The sequence below is a fragment of the Scomber scombrus genome, chromosome 19 (assembly GCF_963691925.1).
Source record: "Scomber scombrus chromosome 19, fScoSco1.1, whole genome shotgun sequence".
Taxonomy (NCBI): Eukaryota; Metazoa; Chordata; class Actinopteri; order Scombriformes; family Scombridae; genus Scomber; species Scomber scombrus.
Genome location: NC_084988.1, coordinates 23,329,152 through 23,350,754, shown reverse-complemented (window position 1 = coordinate 23,350,754; position 21,603 = coordinate 23,329,152). Strand labels below are relative to the sequence as shown.

The 21,603-nt window shown below is 42.4% G+C and overlaps 1 protein-coding gene across 1 annotated transcript; it reads left to right on the top strand.

Moving 5' to 3' along the window:
* The first annotated feature begins 880 nt into the window (after window positions 1–880).
* Window positions 881–21,603, top strand: LOC134000463 (disheveled-associated activator of morphogenesis 2-like). Its single transcript, XM_062439804.1, has 4 exons — window positions 881–1,143; window positions 11,841–11,930; window positions 20,526–20,600; window positions 21,580–21,603. The coding sequence occupies exons 1-4, from the start codon at window positions 976–978 to the stop codon at window positions 21,601–21,603; spliced, it is 357 nt and encodes a 118-aa protein (XP_062295788.1). The 5' UTR covers window positions 881–975.

Genomic DNA, 21,603 nt, shown 5'->3' with positions numbered 1-21,603 from the left:
ACAGACGCACACACTGCACAGGCACCATTGTACCTCACAGACAAGAGGTTTCTTTGTCGAGGCGAAAGAGCAAACGATGTCAAGATGAGGATATGATGGCGGTCCCTGCTGCCTCTGTGCCCTCTCACCACACTGTATGAACATCTCCATCCTGGCACATGTTCATATGGACGTAAAGAGGGGTGGGGGGGTGGGAGAAAAATTGGAATTTCCTTCCAAGCTTTCATTTTTATGAGATGGAAGCTGTTAACAGTCTTGCACTTGCTGCTTCGACTGAAACTGGCAACCATGTAGTTCCTGCTTTTTGATTTTGGTGCCATCTGTGGTGGTAGGCTCTCATTGGCGAGGCATTCCCGCACAGCACTTTCCAGAAATCACTTGTTAATCAATGTGTATTTCCAGTATTGAGTGTATTTTCTTCCTTTTAAGTTTTCTCATGATGGAGTTAATGAGTTTCTTTCAGCAGAATTTTTTCCTTTGTTTGTCTGTGGTGGCTGTTGCTGCTCATGTGTCTTCCTGTATTTATTCCAAACAAAACTGAGCTGCTGGAAACATAAATTACTTCACTTCCTGTGCAGAAAATGATTTCTTTCCACGGAAACATGTACAGTACCAGATACTGAATGTGTAGGCCAGACATATCCAGAGGTTCATGAACTGACAATAGGTTGAATTATTCTTGTGATGAGTAATAAAACAAATTATTCATTGCATATGAAAATGTCATGCAGCGTGACATTAAACATGCTTGTCATGTCATTCGTAATGACACTGGGGAAACCAAACATAGCCCTGTTTGGATTGTCACTATCTCTATGTAACCTTTTCCCCTCTTTCTCTTTTCTCTTCTAGATCATGCCCCCTAGATAGCAGCCTCGTCCTCCTCTCCACACCCTTCCCCCCCCCGCCCCTTGGCCCCTTCCTATACCTTCCTGGTCCAGCACCACCACTGCCACCTGTGTTACCACAGCCACCATGCCCCCCAGGAAGAGGACGCGGCCGGGCCTGGGCTTCTTGTGCTGCTTCGGCAGCAGCGAGCCCCCGGAGATCAACCTGAAGGACAGCGTGCCCCTGCAGCTCCTGGAGTTCAGTGCCCCCATGCCACCCGCTGAGGAGCTGCATGCACGATTCTCAGAACTGGTGGTGAGTAAAGATAGAACGATATGAATATTTGAGTAAGCAACCTGGATGATTTCTTAGAACAGTGGTCACTAACCCTGCTCCTGGAGAGCTACTTGCCCTGCATGTTGTAGGTATCTCCCCACTCTAACACACCTGATTCTAGTTATTAACTTGTTATCAAGTCCTTTGACAAGCTTTAGCTGCTTGATAACGAGTTAATTATTAGAATCGGGTGTGTTATGAGTGGTACCTAAAACATGCAGGGCAGTAGCTCTCCAGGAGCAGGGTAGGAGACCACTGCCTTAGAGGCTCATCCAAAGTAAATGTTCCCATTGAATCTCATCAGGTATATGTACCTTTACCATGTTGTGTGTCTTTGTGGTTTGGAATCATCATCCCCTCAATTGTCTCAGTAGTGCAAGTAGTGATCAACAAGGCTTACCGAATGCTCCTGCAATAAGAACCACGTGCCAAATAATGCATGACTCAATCTTACACTTTTGTACCACATGTACCACTGCATGTTGCAGTCTAACTACTTTGACATTCAGCTGGGAGAATGTTTGCAAAATATTTACTAACTTATAAAATATTTTTGTAAGATTCAAATTTATATCAGCACATTTTCTGGATCAAGAACAGGTAGCTGAGTAACCTGCATATTTCCACCACCTGTTGCCATTGACTGAAAGTTTAATGAGCCTGTTCACCAGTTTCCAGAATTAGACACCATACAGGAAAGCACCACATGAAAACACATGAAAAATATATGAATGAGGCTCAGAACAGTATTGGTACAATATAAATCCTGGAATTATGGTTTTTCTAATGCTAAACATCCTGATTCTTTCTTTGCATGTTGCTAATAATCCTTACCAAACCGGTTTAAGAATAGGAATTGGAAGAGATTGAGTCTTGTTGAGGAGTCTTAATAGTTGGATGAAGCCTCACCTCAACTCCACCGCCAAACCCCCCATTCCACAAATTCAGAAGCTCATCTTTTCCACTACACGCAGCCCACCCCCCGTGTCTGATGCTTCCCATCTCGTGCCCAGATCACGCTTGTTGGCAGGGGTTGTTAGTCTGTGCTGGTGCCAAATTTGGCATGGCTGTACTGGCATGTACCCATGGTGTGAAGAGGGATCAGGGCACAGCTGTCAGAGTGGAGAAGTCTGCTGTGGGTTTCATCTGCCATGCAAGCTGGTTCGGGCTTAGCTGGAAGAACTGAGGCTTTTCTGTTTCTGTCTCTTTTCTGTCTCTTTGTTTGCCGTCTCATGGATTTATTTTGGTCTCCATCTCAGCGCTTCTGTCTTTCTTCCACAACCTTAGATTTCCTGCTTGTCTCAGTCTCCCTCTCTCTCAACAATGTGTTCAACAGTGCGGCTACCGAACTGCTTCTGGCGCTGTTGAGTCTTAGTCTCGGGAAACGCTAAACTTCACCGCCTGCAGGATATATCACTCCTCCAACTGTCAAATTCAATACAGGAGATTAAGTGAAATTCCATTTGTGATAGGAAATGATTCACTGTTATCAAGGCAGATGTTTTCCCAGTGGTGATCCTTCCCCCATTTTTCCAGCCAATTGACCTGAGTTAACCTTAAATTCACTGTCGAGGTTCCTTTATAATCATTGGCAAGGCAGAAGCCATTAAACCTCAGTAGCTGCAGTATATTTTTGTCTTGATTAGAGAAACTTAAAAGTAAGCAATCAAGACATTGAATGCCTCAATCAGTATCACTAGACTGGAATGACCTAAGGCCCTTTCTGTTATTTGACAACTAAAACCTACCTCTGAAGATCCAGCGGTTTATTTGACACACATAATGGCCTAAATTCTTACACAAAGAAAGTTTTTACATGGACAAAGGTTATAAGAAGATTTGTGAAAGTGTACAGACACATGTATTGCTGGATAAAATACAAACATGCCTGTCATATGGGAGCGCTTACCCAAATCACGGCAGTCCTCACGGTCGACAGGAATGGATGACCCGCAGATTATTTCGGGGTAAATTTCTGAGCTTGCGATGAGCCTGACACAGATGCATGAGCTGAGGAAGAAGCCGAGCAGAAGGAGCCATCCCTGAATTCAAAACCTCTTAACTTGCAGCTTTTCGACCCAGGAGAAAAAGAGGATTTGGCATTTTCTCATTGGATCTGGGCCCTTCCACATGTTGTGAATAGATTATTATTGAGATGGTTGTTGGACGACTACGTCTGATGGTGTCTTTCACAAGCTCAGATGTTTGGTCTTTGGGGTCGTGTCTTTTGTTGGGCTCTGGTTTAGTTTTACTGCAGTATCCGAGCAATGAACGCAGAACTTAAAGGTTAAAATCTCATACTTGATCGTATGAGATGGAAAAATGATGTTCCAGCTAGATGATCACTCAACCTATGACAGTTTGATTCATGTCTGGTCTGATTGACCGATGTACAAACTTCTCCTATCTAACGATGGTCATCTGGCCAAGCCATTGGTCCTCCACATCTGTTTTACTGTTCCTGCAGCCGACATGCTGACATATTTGACCAGTCATCCAAAAATCTGTACAACCAGACCCTGAGCAGTCACTCAGTCTGGACACAGTGCTTGTAACACAAGCAGAGAGCTGTGCTACAGGGGAGGAAATAAAGAAATATAGAGAATAACATAACATAGTGTGTTTCCATGGCAATGGGAGACAAGGATTATTGTTATGAAAGCCTCTCCTGAGGAGGAGAATGAGACTCAATGGAGCCACTGGAGTGGGAGCGACAGATCTGGGCCAAACGGAGGAGTAAACCACCTCCACGTGTCTTCACATCCATAATGGGGTCTTCCACTGTGTCTAGAGACTACACAGTGCACACTCAGCTCACACTGTTAGTGGAAGAAAAGTCTTTGGAGCTGATGTCACAATAATATTCTAGGCAGTATTGCTTAAAAACTGAAATATCACTTTGGAAATAAGATGGATAGGTCTGATAGCAGATATTTTGGCTATTGTCACATCCTAGATACAGTGGAAAGTTCTGGTATCACAAAACTACAATTTCCTCGCCCACTATCAGCTTTCTGCTACATTAACCCTACACACTGCAAGAACTCAAAAATGTATAAGCTTTAAACCTGCGCCGACCAACATATTTAACATACAAAGACTGCCGACTGGTGTCCCTGAGGACCCCAAGAATAATCTACCATAACAAACAACCATCACAGCAAAATGTTAACTTATTTCTTCCCAAAAACAGTATTAGTTATGTAATTAATCCCATCTGAAAGAAACTGCTTATTTTTTTAGATAAGCTAGTTAATTTGCATATATATACTTGTCGTGAATACAAATTGCAGCTTTTATCCCAAGTACAACCTTTCCAAAAAGCCTTCAAAATGACTGATAGAGTGCCTCTACCCCCTGATAGTCTTTAAATTAGGAGCCTTGGCAAACATGAACTCCATAAATAGTTCCATCTATTAGAATTACATAGGCGGAATTGGGTGCTTTTGACCGGCGTCCCCCAGGATCGCAATACAATTTGTATTTTACAAAAACACCAAGTAAACAGAAATAGAAAACAATGATATTAAGTCATCGGGAAAAAATTCGTTGACGAAGTCCATGAAAAATTAGAACGACTGAACAAAGCACCTGTGAGATAGGAAAAAAAGTATATCTCTAGGGTCTGCGGGTACCCCAGTAGGATTAAGTTTGAACCGCCGCCACTATATTCCCTGCTGCTTTATTAAAAAAAGCATGCAGCAAAAGAGCAATGACTTATTATCCTTTAGTGTGCAGTTTAAGAAACTAATATTGCAGTGTAAGCATGTGTGAGATCCAGTCTTGATTCTCCTGTGTTCCAACGAACTCTCCTCTGCCAAATGTTCTACAACTCTTCTTGGAGAAAGTCTGAAGAATATACCCTCCTCCAAGTCTGCAGTAGATCCATATGAAATCCTTCTGTGCCGATAACGAACTCGGCAAACTCATGCAAATGAACCTGGAAGCAATCGCCACTGATTTGGACACAATGAACAAAGACCACATCAGAGGAGCTAATGGATCGCATCAATTAAACTACACATTTGCAGATGGCCGCAGAATTTCCTGATAGCAAATGTGCTGCAGCTCTGGGTTCTGTTTTACAGATCTGGGTGCATTTTAAACAGTTTCTTTCCACCAGTGTTTCAAGGCTTGCACGCATAGTTGATATATAGGCCATGTGTGAAGTTTGGCATGGCTTCAAGAGCAATAACAGTTTGTTTTTGTTTATCGGGCAATTCCCTGCTAATAACGTTTTATCACCAAATGTGAAATTGCTCTCATATTTAGGTATCGTAATTGAAAATTGGTTCTGCTCAGTCCTTTGGGTACTTGAGTACCTTTCTCGCTGGTGGCAGTTTTGGTAAGCCGAAATGCAATTTTTGTTTCTTCAAAGATAAACCAAAGTGTGAGGTTGTTTGGGGACAACTACACCGGTATTTACAAGTTGCAGCTGATAGCAATGAACACACTGCGTTTACTATGGAAAAGGTTGCATATGGTCCCAATGTGTTGACACATTCGCAAGTGCCTGAGCCGAACTATGCAGTGCCACTGAAACACTGGGGGCTTCAATTCTTAAGAAGAAGGAAACGATTCGGGGACACCTTTGGCTCAGACGTGCTGTGGAATAGAACTGAAAGCAGTAACTCAATTTATTAGTTATGAGGAAAGAAAGACGCCAAGTCTGACTCACCATCTGCATTTTGTTCTTCTTGTAGAGGTTGCTCTACCCAACCTATTCATCAACTCTTTCTCAAATCATTAAGAAAGAAAGATCTAGTTTTTCACGCTTCTGCAATGAGTTGTTGAGTATAGATAAAAGAGGATATGTACAGTATATCTGGACAAATTAATGCAACTGATTTAGTTCTAACAGGCCAACATCTGGCAAGTACAGTACTGGCAGACATCGGATTAGTGTGTGTTCTCTCTGCCTTTCTCTCTGTAGCACTCTGTTCTGCCCTCTTTTTCTATCTGCTTTGTCTGTCTGTCTATTTCCCCATGTGGGTGCCTCATTCTTCTTTTCTATGTCTCGTAATTTGGGACAGTTTTAATCCAACCACTCTGGGCAATGGTCCAGCTGTCCAGTGTCAGGCACGGCATCTGTGCACCAAACCCTTTAATAGCGTCCACTCCATGTGACTCCCAATCATTGTCTTCAGTGGCACGCAAATTCTTTTCTTAAAGAAGTGGTGGTTAAAATTAGGCTCTTTCATATGTAGCCTCAACTTGGGTTTCCAGGAAAACTGGACTCTTAAACATAAATCCTTTCCTAATGTTCCCTCCAGTGTGACTTTCGAGCCGGACGCAAATCAAAAATGCGTTGCGTAACAGGAGGGAATGGAAATGTTCTCCACCCGCTGAGCCATTGGGAGTGAATTTCCTCCCCGGTGCACGCCTTGGGATGCACCCTCTTTCCTTTCTGATTCCCTCCCTCCTTCCCTTCGTATTTGCTTGTCTAACTGGCTTCCCATCTCTAATGCTGTCTTCCTAGCTTTGCTTTAAAGTTTAGCTCTCCCAGGCCTGAGCCAACCTTGTTTGGACGAGGGGAAAGGCGGTCATTTAGCGATGGTTAGCCTACTGACTGACTCATCAAAGAGAGAATACTATGAGTCATCTGAATGGTGCTTAATGGTGCAAGCCCTGTGTGTGTGGTGCTGTGGGATGGTTTACAAAGGGACGTAATGCCACTAAAACCATTCACATGATAGCTAACGAGGAAGAAGTTGATCTTTGACATTTTCTTGATTGTGGTTAATGAATCAGCCTTAGCCTAATTTGCCTTATGTAAAAAACTCTAGTATGAGTGGTGAGGCTATATCTGGTTTAAAAGGCAGACACGCTGACAAAAAAACCCTCACTGAATCTCGTTTGGGTCAATAATGGCAGCTACAGCTTCCTGTGGGTCCCCTTGAGGCCTCATATGACTTCCTGCCATCTTGCCTGTCTTTCCTCTGCCTTCCTGTCTCGCCCAGAGACCGCTGCAGGATATATCCACAGTGTGTGTGTGTGTGTGTGTGTCAGTGCTACAGCAGACTGACCCTCTCAGCCAGTACTATAAGACTTCACATGAGGTAAAGGCATTCAAATCCACTGTGGAAATGCCACTTCATATACAGACACGCACACACACACACACACATATTGGAGAGGATGTCATTCTTGGACCACACACATTTCCCATTTAGGTGGAGCCTTACACATTCTCAATCAGTTGTCACAGAGACACTCCCACTCCCACTACTATGCCAGTCACTCACACCTACTCATTCACTCACCCGTTTCTCTCCTGAATATTTTCCCCTCACATTTCAGTGTTAGATTTCTTCCACCTTTACGCTAGATGCACACACATGCATAAACCACTTTCCTCACCCTTTTCCACCTATCCATACTGCCCTGAACACACCCCCACCTCCTCTCCTGTGGTACATCTGTCTCCATGAAGCGAACGTGTAGTCTAAACAGTAGCAGGTATTTAAGTTTTCCCACACCGCTCTGAGTTGACTATGTTTCATTGCGACTCTCCCCCCCCCCCCCCTTCCTTTATGCTCTCTCCATATGGTGTAGATAAATATTTTAAATCTCCCACAGACATGTTGTATCATTTGACTCCTGTTATGTCACAGAAATTAATTTATGTAGCTATATAATCTATGATTAGTGGCACAAAAGCTAAGATATCTTCATCATGTTAATCCTTGGGGGGTATTACAGTACATCATACATTTGGTAGCTGTGGAGTTGTTAAGTGAGAAGAGCAGTATTCCCATTGAGTATTCCATTTCAAAATGTTCTCATTGTTACTTAACATAAATAACATGGGACTCTTCTAGATAATGGAATGATCATATAGGCAAGGTTTAATTATTACAATTTCGTGTCTGATAAATCCTGTTCTTTCCATCATTTTGGCATGGCAGATGAGTTTAAATACTACAATACCCATGAGCCTTAGTGGTCCTTGCTATGGAGAAGAAGCCAGACGGAGAAACAAAGCACAGTGATAGTGAATTGAAAACACTTCTTTTCTAGAATTTGTGAATATAGATGAAATAATTTAACAAAATGTTAATCTCAGTGATTGGATGTTTTTTTTGCCAAATCCACCTTGAGAGTTAAATTAAACTTCCCCTAAGTTTGACAACCACACTTTAAAAAAAAATCAAAAAACATATTTTTAATGTGGCTGTTCATCTTTTCTACTGATGATTCAGTTGGTAGAGTTTCATGTCCTTCCAAGCTGTAGAAGTTCTCCAGTGATGCAACATTGTCTGTAAGACAAAGGAACTTCCAGGAATAGGGGTGCCCAGAAAAGCTCATTCTTTGCAGCTCAGTAGGCTTTCACTTTCACTTCAAAATCATATTTCCAAGTCATTCCTATTTTAAAATATTTTCGCTTAAGGAACAATTCAACATTCTCCTTCCGAGAAGGAGATAAGAAGATAAATGTCAATCTCGTGTCTGTGACAGAGGACATGCTGGGGCATGTTTAGCCTAGATTAGCGACTGGAGCCAGGATGTAGCAGCAAGTGAAAGTGTGTTGTAAAAGTGTGAAGGCAAAGCAATGTGTAGATGTGTCACTGTTGCGTGTGAAATTAGAGAGAAGTCGTGAGTCACTCTATGTGTGTGTGTGTGTGTGTGTGTGAACGTGCATTCATACAAGTTGGAAAGGTTTCAAAGCGAGTGACAAAAGATCAAACTTATCCCGGGGCTTTATGAATCTACCTCATAATTATAAAGAGATGAGACAAAAAAAGCAGAGACGCTGGAGGAAATGCTGTAACTGGCATGTCTGGATAATTCAGAGATCAGTCAGAGACATAGCTGTCACACAGACACACCCCACACACACGCAGAAGGTCAACAGAAGGTACTTGCTAGCAATAGGTATATGCTAGCTAGCCAGAGCTAATACTTGTACAGTAGGTACTTCGGCTGTTTGGGGTGAATAAAAAGACACATTTAGCAGACAGCAGTTAAATTCATGTGAACACATGTTGTCTCAATACACCGTTAAGTTCACAAATTAACACGTTTGCTTTGTTTAGTGGCTACACAGCTGCCTCCAGTCTTTATGCAGACTCAATGTGTTCTGACTCAGACACCTGCGTAATGAGCAGACATTACTTTTTTATCTACTTTCCCCAAATCAAAGTACATTTTTGAGTTAAATTGATGGTAGTTCAGATAGTAATTGTTAGAGCAGGCTAACAGGCTATGATGACATGCAGTTTAGTTATTATTTAAATGTGTTTATGAAACCATTTTGTTTTAAAAGAGTTGTCTGGGCTTTTTCTCTCTTTCCACCATGTAACCTGGCACATTTGAAAAGCCCACCATGTCTTGAGAAACAGGAAATTGAACGACAGGGCAGGTCAGTCAGTGTGCAGCGGACACGACAAGTCAAAGCTCTCCACTGCGACAGCCTTTTTTAATTTGTAACATTATTCGATAGCCAGTTCTGTTGAAAATATGAAAGAAGTGGTTCAGAGGCCTAAGGTATGTCTTTTTTTCCCCCCCTCTTGCGCAGCAGGTGTAACAATATTAGCTTTGGTTTATGTGAATTCCCAACTGGAGCGTGCTGGCGAAGGTGGACGGGGGCACATCAAGAGAAGGTTTTACACAGCAAAGTGGAAAGTGGTTTGATTTTGTTTTGGAAGATTGAGAAAGAGAGAGGGACAGCATGTTTCTTGGGTGTTGCTATGGTCATGAGGAGAGGCCATGTGATACGGATGTGGTATTGGAGCACGTTTTTGAAAACCGAGGGTGGTGGGGGTGGAGGTGGAAGCAAATGATGGGATATTGCATAACTGGAAAGAAGTGAAAAGTCCTCTGGCTGGCATGACATGAACATTCCTCCACCCACCCCATGTCTTAATCCTTGACTTTCTCTTTTCTCTCATTCAAATGCAGACCAACACCACTTCTACCTGACAATAGCTAAATAAAACATAAGCTCAGCATCTGTGCATTAGCCCTTGTAGTCCAGCCAGCCACTCCTTTCCTCTATTCCTGTTCCTGTACTTGACTTTGTCATTATCCCATTCATACACCTTAAATCTTATGTAGAGCCTTATATAATCATATATCAATTTCTAAATGGAATTCTCTTGCTGGGGTAGCTTACCTGCTCCCCCAAACTGTAGAATGTGCATGTTGCAGACACCTGAATACTCATTTTCATCACTGGCGTATATCTTGCTCTCACTCCCTCCATAAAAGACTTTAAATGTAGAGGCCTGAGGAGTAGCAGGGGGGCAGGCAAGAAAGAGCATGAAGAAGCAGAGAGATCAGTTGCCAGGCTCAGCTCCCATCTGGTTTAAATCTAGGGTTCTCATTCTCACTGATTTCCCCATTAGCTCCCAGTATCAGCTCCTCCAAACAGCAGCAGCTTGGACAGCAGGGCTCTGACCTGGCGACCAGGCGACAGGCCAGAGGCAAGCTGGCTTCTCAGCCTCCGTTTCTAAGCCCGAGGATGTGGAGAGAGGATCATGGTCCAAACCCAAGCTGAAATCTGTAAATATTGAAGGACAGAGAGTCAGAGGTCAGATGCTGAGCTGCCACAAGGTGGCTGCTTTTCTGCTTGATGCAGCAGCATACTTTGATTGTGGTGGGTAATCTAGACTCTGTATGATCCCGTCTGGGTCACAATTAATCATTGCAATCATGCTGTTGAGATGAAAAATGCTTTGACCAAAGATTGTAAAGCTTCTTTGAGGTTTTTATCTGTATGAGACCCCCTTGAAGTTCACACCCTTCAGATTTTTCTTTTTTTTATTTTCAAAACCACAATAATGTGGCCACTGGTTATCCCACTGAAAGGACTGGGTGAGAGATGATGTCATTCTTCATAGTGTTGGGATACTTGGAATGTGGGCCACCTCAGCCCACCCCGGCCAGCTGAATGGATGAAAACAAACCCTGTGAATCTACTGGCTGGCTTTAAGGGGCCCCACCTCTGGCACCGGTAGCCATCTTCACTCTGGGGGGCCCAGGGGGCCCGGCACTTCTGGCTGACGTCATGGTAGCAAAACCATTATGATGAGATTAGTTTGAGCCTGAGCACAAAGCCCTGGTGCTATAGCATCTCATCCTCTCTTTTTTGTGGTTTGTGCACATTCCCCCCTTTTTTCTTTTTCTCTCACCATGTTCCCGTTTTTCTATCAATGCATCTCTCTTTCTGTCTCCTCCCTCCATCTCTCTCCATCTCTCCTCAACCCTGATTTATCCATCTCTTCTTTCCAAAGTCTTTACTTTTCCTCCCTGGCACACACAGACTCATTTCCTGGGCTCATATGCATTTCAAAAGGTGCAGGAGGCTCCTTGTACCAAGCGGAAGAATTGAACAGAGCAGCAGGGTGAATATTAAAACACTCCTCTGCCGAGACCAGCTCGCAGTCAGACAGGGGGAAGGTTGGACAATCAAATGTCACTGTGTAAACTCAACAAACCCAGTGATTCCAGTCAATGCTAAAGTGTTTGGCTCTGTAAAAAGAACAGCGATTGAGGGATTGTGTCCTGATGGGATTCTTGTCTTTCCCGGTCAAACATAATAGTTGTGTTTGTCATGGTTTTTCTGCTTTTATTCTTGATGTGCCATATATGGGTATCTAATCTAATCCAATACAAAATAAATGGAATGGTTAGTGGTTTGGTTTAAAAATGAATGCCTTCTCTGTTGTTTGCAGGATGAACTGGACCTGACGGATAAGAACCGGGAGGCCATGTTCGCTCTGCCAGATGAGAAGAAATGGCAGATCTACTGCAGCAAGAAGAAGGTAAGATCTGAGGTCTATGCTCCAATCTCTGGCTGGCCCTCTGTTGACCGGCTGCCTGCACCCACAATTTAGAGCTAAACTGTCAACGATGAATGTTATTGAAGGTCAGTTTCTTACCAGAAGAGCTCAGCCACACAGTCAGCCCTCATTCCAGCTTCTCATTCTTGCATTGACGTAAGCATCCTCACTGTGTGCACGTGTTAAGCTACATCTTGCACAATATTTTTTGCAGGCTGCGCCGCATGCACTACTGTACGTGCAAAGGCAGCCTGCATATGTAAACAACACTGAGTACACAAATACACTTCCAGCCTCTGTTTCAGGACCCTCAATCTCCAAATCTGGCTCCCCACGTTGGAGCGAGCAATTTCCTTGTGCTGCTTAAGAATTGTCAACATACCAGGAGAGCACTAGAACATTCTGGTTAGCCCTCTCTTTCACCCCTCTCCCCTCGCCAAAACATCTCTCGTTCTCTTCATACCCTTCAGCGTGTCTCTCCACAACATCTCTGCTCTCACTTTGTGGTAAAAAATCCACCAGGAAATGACATTGTGCTTGGAGAAAAAGGGGAATACATCCCCCTTACTCCCCCTCAAGAGCAAATTGAATAAATAGTCATAAACCCTCCCCTGTGTCTCTTTGCTAATTTGTTTTTTGGCTGAGGGTTTTGTGTTAGAAGCATGACGAGGATCGAACCCCTCCTTTCTCTTTCCGAGGCATGCAGGCTTAGGTGATGTGATAGGTCCTGACAACCTTTTTAAAAAGGAGTAAACACACAATGTGTGTGTGTGTATGTGTGCGTGTGAGCACCTGCATGTGTAAAAGTTTGTACTTGGGTGCAGGACAGTATTAAGTTACTAGGAAAAAGAAGAGCAGTGGAATTATGGTTTGTTTAGAGGGATGTCAAGGCGAGGATGGAAGCTGGAGCACCAAAACAGTTTAGAATGAAATGGAACGCGGGTAAAAATAATATAAAAGAAAGATATAATCTTTCTTCTAATACATTATGATAACCATAGGACTGGCAGTGTGCTATTTCCTTGAATATATTGCATAGTATCAAAGGGGATTGAATTGTTGACAGAATGTTCATTTGCATATGTGAACCCACATGAAAAAGCACAAGTTCAATATTACCCCGATATCAGTTATTGAATATCTCACTCAAACAACCGCAGACATTTATGAGCACTCTTTGTACTGTAGTAGAAGGTAGTGGAAACAATGTTTTGGCAACGGCCTGGGCACATTGGAACAAAAATGGTTTGCAAGTGCGCGCTGAAGCCGGGTTCAGAGGTAGGATATATTAGTTTGTCGTTCCTCCCCCATCTCTTCCAGTCAGAAATAATTTCCTCTGTATGACTAAGGTGAAAAAAAACAGCCCTTTCCAGGCCAGGAAACGGAGAGCAAAACCGGGGTAACAGTGCACAGCGGAAAGCCGGAGGAAAAACCAAACAAACGCCTCATTCATGGATAGAGGCAGCTTATTGGAGAATGAGGGGAAAAAAACAACTGGTGTGCAATATTGGATAATAACCTGCATGTCTGTGTGTGTATATGCAGGTGGGAAGTCATGCGCACACACCCACTAAGCAATAACTGCCATAATGTATACAGTACCAGTCAAAAGTTTGGACACACCTTCCCATTCACTTGAATGAGAAAGTGTGTCCTAAATTTTGACTGGACTGTATGTAGTAAATTTGCACGCTTGCAGGTTATTCGGACATAACTCCCCCCACACAAACACACACACACACCACACAGTAGTGCACTGTGTTCCCGCAAATTACAGCATGACAGTGATTTGAATGGAGAGCACAGGACAGCAGAATTTCCCTCAGCCGGTCCTGTACGTGACAAACACTGGTTCCCTTGTTTCCCTCGGCCAAGCGACGGCTCCAGTTGTTGTTGGTTAGATAACACTTGGAGGGAGCCGCTGAGGGCGCGACAAAGGCACAAACTAACTTTGTTCACCTGCAAAACAAACCGGCCAACACATTTACTGCAGACCACTTAAGCTAGACCAGTTCCATTTCATTGCTGTCCAGGGAAAAATACAGGGGATTTGTAAATGTTCATATAAACAGAAGGACTGAATGCTTCTTTGTCTGTTGAGTAAATTCAATAAAACAATTTAAGGCCCAAATTGAGAGTGCACCTGTTTTCACAGCACATCCAGTTTGCTTGTCTGCAAACTTGGTATAAATAGATAATGTATGACCTTAGAAAATCTTAAAGCTTTCATTTATCCGCAGACATTTATCGGTTTTTAGCCACTAATGGGGCAGAAGAACTTAAAAAGAAGCTAACAGACACAGTCCTGTTGTATTCTTAACAGGTTGTGTTGGCTAACTTGCTTACATTCAGCAGCATGAACAACCAGCAGACATGTAGCTAGCAAGTAGAGTTGATTTGTAGGCAACGTGATGAACTAAAGTAAAATATTCACTCTACTTTTAGTATCAGTTTGATCTTTCTGAAGTCTTGAAAACATTGTTAGTAGACTTTCGTACCCAGTAGTTACTTGCTTTGTCTGTACTGTACCAAAACAACAAGCTAAGAGTGTTTAAAACAAAATGCCCTGTTCACATTACGCATCATTTGATTCAATGTTAATACAAAAACTTCAAGTTTAAGTATGGTGTTGAATACTTACATAATGAGTTATATATACTTTATTTACACCACAGCACCACTTAAAAAAAATTGAGTGGTTTTATTTCAAAAGGATGGTTTATTTACTTGAAAGTGGTCCTCTTAGAGTCTCTTGCTAATACCAGCCAGCGGTGATGTAAGGGATTTAGCGCAAATATGGTCACTGAGTGCTATGACTAACTAGAACATCTTGTCAAGGCCCTCAGGCTTTACATAAGCCAAGCGTATCTGCACCTCTGATTTCAGCCACAGCCAGGGGTGTTGGGTGTCTGTCTGTGTGTGAGTGTCTGTGAGTCTGTGACGGAGAGTTTAGTGTTTATGTGGTAATCTCTGTTAGAATATACCCCGTGTGTGTGTGTGTGTGTGTGTGTGCGTGTCTTATTGTGTACTTGTTGTTGCACGCATCACATCCAGAAGTCCCCAGGTAGAGAACATGATGTAACTTCTAATAGCTCCTGATAATCGTTCAGTGCTGGGAGCCAAACAGGGTCTCCTGACTTCCATTAGTAGCGCTGCACTGACACACACTGTGTTGTCAGGACATGATCCTACAATATGGCCCTTTAACAGTGACAGAACTAGCTTTGACCCATTATATAATATTGGGAATTTCCCTAATAAGAGGATTTTCTGTATGTTATTTTTTTTCTCGAAAATCACCCAACCATGCGTTATATGCTTATCTCAGATCCTGCTAATGAAGTGCTATTGCTTAACACGACCTGGCTGATGATACCACGTGTTCCCAGACGTTGCTTTCTGCTGAAGTGGCACCCAAATTAGCCACATCTGCTTTATCCCCATCTCTTAAACTAACGTGACCCCAGGCAAAGATTTCTGTTTCAACTTGTGCTAAAACGTGTGTAATGTTAGCTACCTGTAAGAAACGGCAAGTGTTACATAATCTTCCAGAATTCAATATCCTGTCCATTTCCTGCTTCTCTAGGTGAGACTTTATATCCCAGCTTCCATAGATAAATATTCCCCGTGGAGAGATTGGCTCTTTGGAATGTCGGACAATCCCCCTCGTTGTGCACAATGGAACATATTGTGTTGACAGCTGGAGCAGAGAATACTGAAAAAATGACTTGATTGTTGACTTATACATATCCTTAAATGACAGTTAATGTGTCTCAATGTCGTGATGTAACAAAGTGCTATTGTAGATGCTGGATAGCCTATTTGCTATCGTGCTACACTACATAGGAGTAACAATTTTTAAAATTTGGCGCAACAAATTTTGACGCACGTTTCACCAGTCAGTATAACACTTATTTGTTTCATTTGGGAACTCATTTAACATTGACAATGAGTTCATTTAAGATACAAATACATCCTCAAACTTCTACCATGATACTCCCTCCCAGCATATGTATCAGGTGTGGCCTTGTAGCTACATAGTGTGTGATGATGAGACTACCAAAACCTGCCAAACGTCAACATGTGCAAAGCGGCACATGTAACTGATTCCGACCAGCTCAGTGCCACACACTAGACTGATATGGGATCTTTGAAACCGATACCAATACCGATTTTAGAGTGGAAAATTCACCGATAACTGATATGGTGGCCGATAAATCAGTCGGACTCATACCAAGCATACCAACAAATAGTACCTATATCAATAGTATTGAACAAAAAAGTAAAGAAAGGGAGGCCGGCAGTGCTTTGACAATCACTAACAGCACATTTAAAGCCCTTTGAGAGAGTCTCTTTGTGGGTACATGTGCTGTCCTATGAGCAGCTCAGTGTGTCTTTTGGAAGTACTAGTGCATGTGTGTTTTAGTGTAAGTGTGTATACAAGCATCTATATCAAAGTTCGCTGGTGAAATTGTTTGCACGATGCATAATTTGCTTACAACTTAACAACTTTGTGGTCTTTAAGAACTGGCCACAACAAAATTACATTTCCGAAACTTTATTGCTGGTAAACAAAGTAGTAAACTCTGACGAATCCATATTCAGTTTTATTTCTTTTGCAATGCTCTGCCCTGTTATGAAGTGGTCTTTGAATATACAGTGTTTCTTTAAGTGTTGTTGTGCTTCTCTGTGCTGTCACAGATTTGGGCACTCATGAGAGTCCCCACATTAAAAGACAGGGTCCCCCCGGGCCTCTCTTAGCACATGGGAACAGAGTGTGAGGAGCCCGACCGGCACCCCAAATTACCAGAGAAACTAGAGACCTTGGGAGAAACATGTTAGCTTGTCATTGAAAGCTAGTGTATAGATTCTGAGACCCAGAACAATTGCTGCTCTTGAAGGAGCGACTGGGCCAAGTTGGCTGCCAGTTCCCAGAGGCTGGAACACATGAGTATGAAAATGTGTCCTTCTCCTATCTTTGTTCTGCAGAACACGCTAATACAGGTGTGCATGTGTGCAAAAGGGTCATGACCAAGCACTTGTTAAGCAGGGATCTTGAATCAGCACAGCAGCTTTTATTATGGCATTATTTATTTTTACCTCCCTCCCTCGCTCCTTCTCAGAATTGAAAATGTGATTGTGAGTGAGTTTTAGAGTCAAACAAACAGTACAAACCTCCCCTGGAACTTCAAAGTTCTGTGGGTTTAACTGTGGCCAATGGGGTATTTGGGCTTTCTACCCCCTGTTGCTCCTTAAAACCTTGACTCGAAAGGTATGTGGGCACAGGATTTCTCCAATCTCTGAGCTCAATTATCATCGTCGGTGAACCCTTTTCAGAGGTTTGAAATCTCAGAGATGGCTTGTTGCATGACAGCAGGGGAGCTGAAATATGTAATTTCATCTACCCTTGCAACAGGTGCCTCTGCAAACAAAATAGCCTGCCAAACACACATGGAAATATTCTTGAACTCTGGCTTTGGTCAGGTATTTGGGTCTTTATAGAAACAATATATCCCTCAACAGATGGTTGTAACAAGAGGAACACCTAACAGAAATATACCTGATATACTGCTGGGGATTCCTGTCCTCCTCTGCTCCAACCTAGGTTGTAAATCATATTTAATGTCACCAGACATGAGGAATGTACAGTGTAGTGTAAGTGTGTAATTGCTGTAATAGAACGATGGGGTTGACCCTAAACTGTCGCAGCGAAGCACGCGACATGGATGTTTTCACCCAGAATAGGACCATAACAGAACAGCACCCATTACAGTACATATTTGTAATGTATGCAGTGATATCATTCAAATGTGTACACATGCAGACAAACACAAACTCTCTATTCAAAGCCAAAGCCTGCTATTTGCACGTCTTGCACTTTTTTTTCTAACAGGCTCCACTCTATGGAGTCTGGCTGCTTATCACAGGGTTTTAATACTAGTCATCAACTGTGATTAACTCAGAAAATGATTTGATCAAGAACGCAGTGCACAAAGAACAAACTTACCATCACTTCACCTTTCAGAAATGCTATTAAAAGGGCAAATATTCAGGAAGTATACGGTCTGATATGACTCGAACCCCTAAAACAAACCTCGTGTTGTAATCATTTGTCCCAAACAAGACGAAAATTACAGCACTTTACTCTAGCTTGTGAAACTGCAAGAGTAAATGTTGCATCGGACTCGACGTGTTTTTCTGAGGGTGTGTCGGCGGCTGTAAGGGCCAAAGAGAGGCAGTTAAGTTGTTAATCTCAGCGTCAGGATCTGTCTGGCATCGCGTCCCGAGCGTGTCAGCAGTATAGTGGAAACGACGGCCAGCCTCAAAACACACTATGTGAAGTACAGTGAGTTCTATTGTTTTAAGCTTTAATTCAGCTCTTTAACTTCAACTCAAAAAGCTGGCACATCAGAAACAATGGTCATTACAAAGACTTAAATCCACATCGACCGAACCTACTCCAACCCAAAAATTCTTCAGTGGAGCTTCTTGAGTGGATTTGATTCATAAATCAGCGGATTTGCTTCTGCAGCAATTTATATTTTCCAGACTTGTAGTTCATGAGGTCACTAGAGGTAATGAGAGGATTTTATGTCTGGGGAAAAATCAATTCAGGCCGGTGCCAGAATAGAGTCTGTCTGGCTTAATCAACAGAAAAGGTCATCTGCTTTCGGCTGTGTTGTGCCACCATGCAAATAGTGAGGCGACATTTTGGAAATGAGGGGATTGAGTGGCATAAAATATTGATTTTCACATATCAGGGAGTGAACGCAGACAGAAGTGATGAGCTTGTGTTGCAGCATGAATGCCCTTGCAGTAAATGAGGTAGTAAAAGAATTTTACAAGATGTCAGGGAGCTTAGTTTGCCCCCTGACGCATGCAACATAGTATAACTGACAGTCTCCCAAATGATCTGTTGGCAGAGGATTACTATAATAACTACTGTACTATGCTTATTATTCTCAGCAGATGTACTGTCATGAAGTGTTTTATGGTCTGCAGAGAGGGAGTCTGAGCCTCTGAAATACAAAGAGTGCTGTGATATGGCATTAACAAACAAAAAAATGCCATACACAGTCCTTACATGCACAGAAAACACAGTTCCTGGAGCACTGAGGTCATATATATCTATCCATTGATTGTCTTTGAAAAAAAAAAACAACTTTAAACTTCTGACATATGTTGCGATTTCAAATACACTAAAAGCATTGGCAAAGAATTGCAACAAACCATATCTTATAGAGCTATCCAATTGTGCCTTAATGTGGCTGTTATTTGAGTTTCCAGCTCTCATTGACGTGCACACAGTAACATGAACAACAACAGCGTTCCACCAGTGCTCTAAGCCCTGGCTAAACAAGACCAGATGTGAACGAGGAACATGGTCTTTGTATTCCCTTGTGCCTTGGTTGCTCGTGGCATCACGCTTCCTCGGATTGGCCAGGACAAATTGATCTCAGACAGAGCTATTTGAAAACTATTGTGAAGTGCACTTTGTTCCTCGAGGCAGTTTCTCCTCTCTCTCCTTCTCTGTGTAATAAAAAGTTAAGACAAGTGAATAGTCTGAGATGTTTTGACCCCATTATTATTGACTGGACAGCCTGTGGATGTTGAGGTAAGGAGCTGAAATGGAAAGTGGAAGAATAAAACCATGAGATTGAAAAGTAGAGTGAAAGGGAGTAAAACATCAGTTCTGTACAAGATTATGTTCATAGTCTTGTACAGAATTTGTGTTTTAACAAACAGAAAAAGTTAAAACCCCACTAGCAACCCATCAAGATTGCTTTGTTTGTCAGATCCTACCGTTATAAACAACATCCTCATGATTTTACTGCTTCAAGAACCTTTTCTGTTATGGATTTTAAAATATAGTCCCAAAGGTGGCATGAGAGGAATGTTCACAGATATTCACAAATGAAAAGTGGGTTTATCATCTGGAAGGCATAAATGTTCTCAGTGAATTTCCTAACAGTGGTTGGATGACGGTATTTTTTGTACATAGAAGATAATCCAGCCTATGGAAAGGTCACAGGGTCACCAAGAACATCAGGATTACTCAAGTCCCAGTCAGGGAGGAGGTTTGACCTGATGGTAGTGATATAGAACAGTAATTTACCTTCTTGCTAGGTGCATGGAGAAGGTAAAGCGGTTTGAAAGACTAACGCATTTTAGCTTGTTGTTGGAGCTGTGCTAAAAAGGATCAAATGTTTTTTGTCTGTTTTACAATGTTTTAAGTAGACCAGGATGAAGGCCACAAGCTAAAACACATTGGTCTGACAATAAAGGTGTTCTTAATATCACACTTATTGTTTTGATCTATAAGCAGTACGGGAAAGGTCAGGACATGACCAGAATAATGAAGAATCATTCTCTGAGGACCCTGAGTATCCATAACAAGCTTATCTAGCCAGTAGTTGATGAAAGATCTCACTCTGGACTGTTGAACAGTCAGGCCAACTGGCTGTCCAACACACAATATGCATCCTGATACATACAACCAGCAGAGGTATACTGTAACATTTTAAAGGTATAAATCAATATTAATTTGACTCAATCTGTCTTTGTGTCCATGTACAGGAGCAAGAGGACCCCAACAAGCTGGCCACAAGCTGGCCGGACTACTACATTGACCGCATCAACTCCATGGCTGCTGTAAGTCAAACTCATTCTCTGCTCTTTCTGTCAGAATCAAATTTCGATCTCTATTGAAATTCCCAGATGAGTGATGTTCCTGGCCTACTTTAGTTGTCCTATTAAAGTATCCTCTGCTTACTCAAAGCATCCGAATACCTCTCCTAGGAGGTCACTGTTAACTCCGTCATTCTTTCTCAGACTTCTTTCTTGGCTCGCTTTTTATCGCCTCCCTGCTGACTGCTTGTTATATTCGCATGGCCACATTCCTTCACTGTGACCCCGGCGTTCACACACACTGTGATGACAAACAGGCCATTTAGAAACTCAGCAGTCCAGTCAGTGGGAATGACTGTCAGAAACACGGAACGAAGCCAGGATGACAATATTCATTATTTGTAGCTAGTATGGCTGCCAATGAAAACAACATGACATCATTAGAAAACTGTATTCTACCATGATTTCAGTATTATTTTAGACATAACTACTGCTATGTGAGTTGTGTTATTTGATAGTACATTCAGCCACTGACCAGTGTGCCATTGACCTCTCACCCCAAGTCCTCATGTGGACGACAAGTTGGCTCCGAAATGTTTGGAGATCATAAAACATGACGTTTTAAGAGGGGCTCCTTAAGGATGACATGTAGGTATGAAATTTAGAGACTGCTCAGTCAGTGCTGGGGACAAAATGTTGCAAATCAGTAACAACATCTTATATCAGCAATGGACTGTTTTTGTTGTTGTTGCTGTTTTGTTTTTTTCTCCACTCAACCAAGCAGACCTACACTTATTACATTTACAAGTCTTTCCAGGCCATGGATCAGATAAATTGTTCAACCATAACTTACGCAGAACCCCGTAAATATGGAGCCAAAAAGTAATGGCATTTAATATCTGTTTATTGCCATGTTTGTTTCTCTGGCAAACACGCCTGTAGCAACAACCCATGTCAAAGGTTTCTATTTTTACAGCTGTTTTTGTTTACTGGCTCCACCCAGGGGAAGAGAACGAGCAACTTCTGA

Excerpts from the sequence above, each read along its gene's own strand:
- LOC134000463 (XM_062439804.1), top strand. The coding sequence starts at position 976 with ATGCCCCCCAGGAAGAGGACGCGGCCGGGCCTGGGCTTCTTGTGCTGC. Across the intron at positions 1,144-11,840 it reads CACGATTCTCAGAACTGGTG|GATGAACTGGACCTGACGGA; the intron begins GTGAGTAAAGAT and ends TGTTGTTTGCAG. Across the intron at positions 20,601-21,579 it reads GCATCAACTCCATGGCTGCT|GGGAAGAGAACGAGCAACTT; the intron begins GTAAGTCAAACT and ends GGCTCCACCCAG.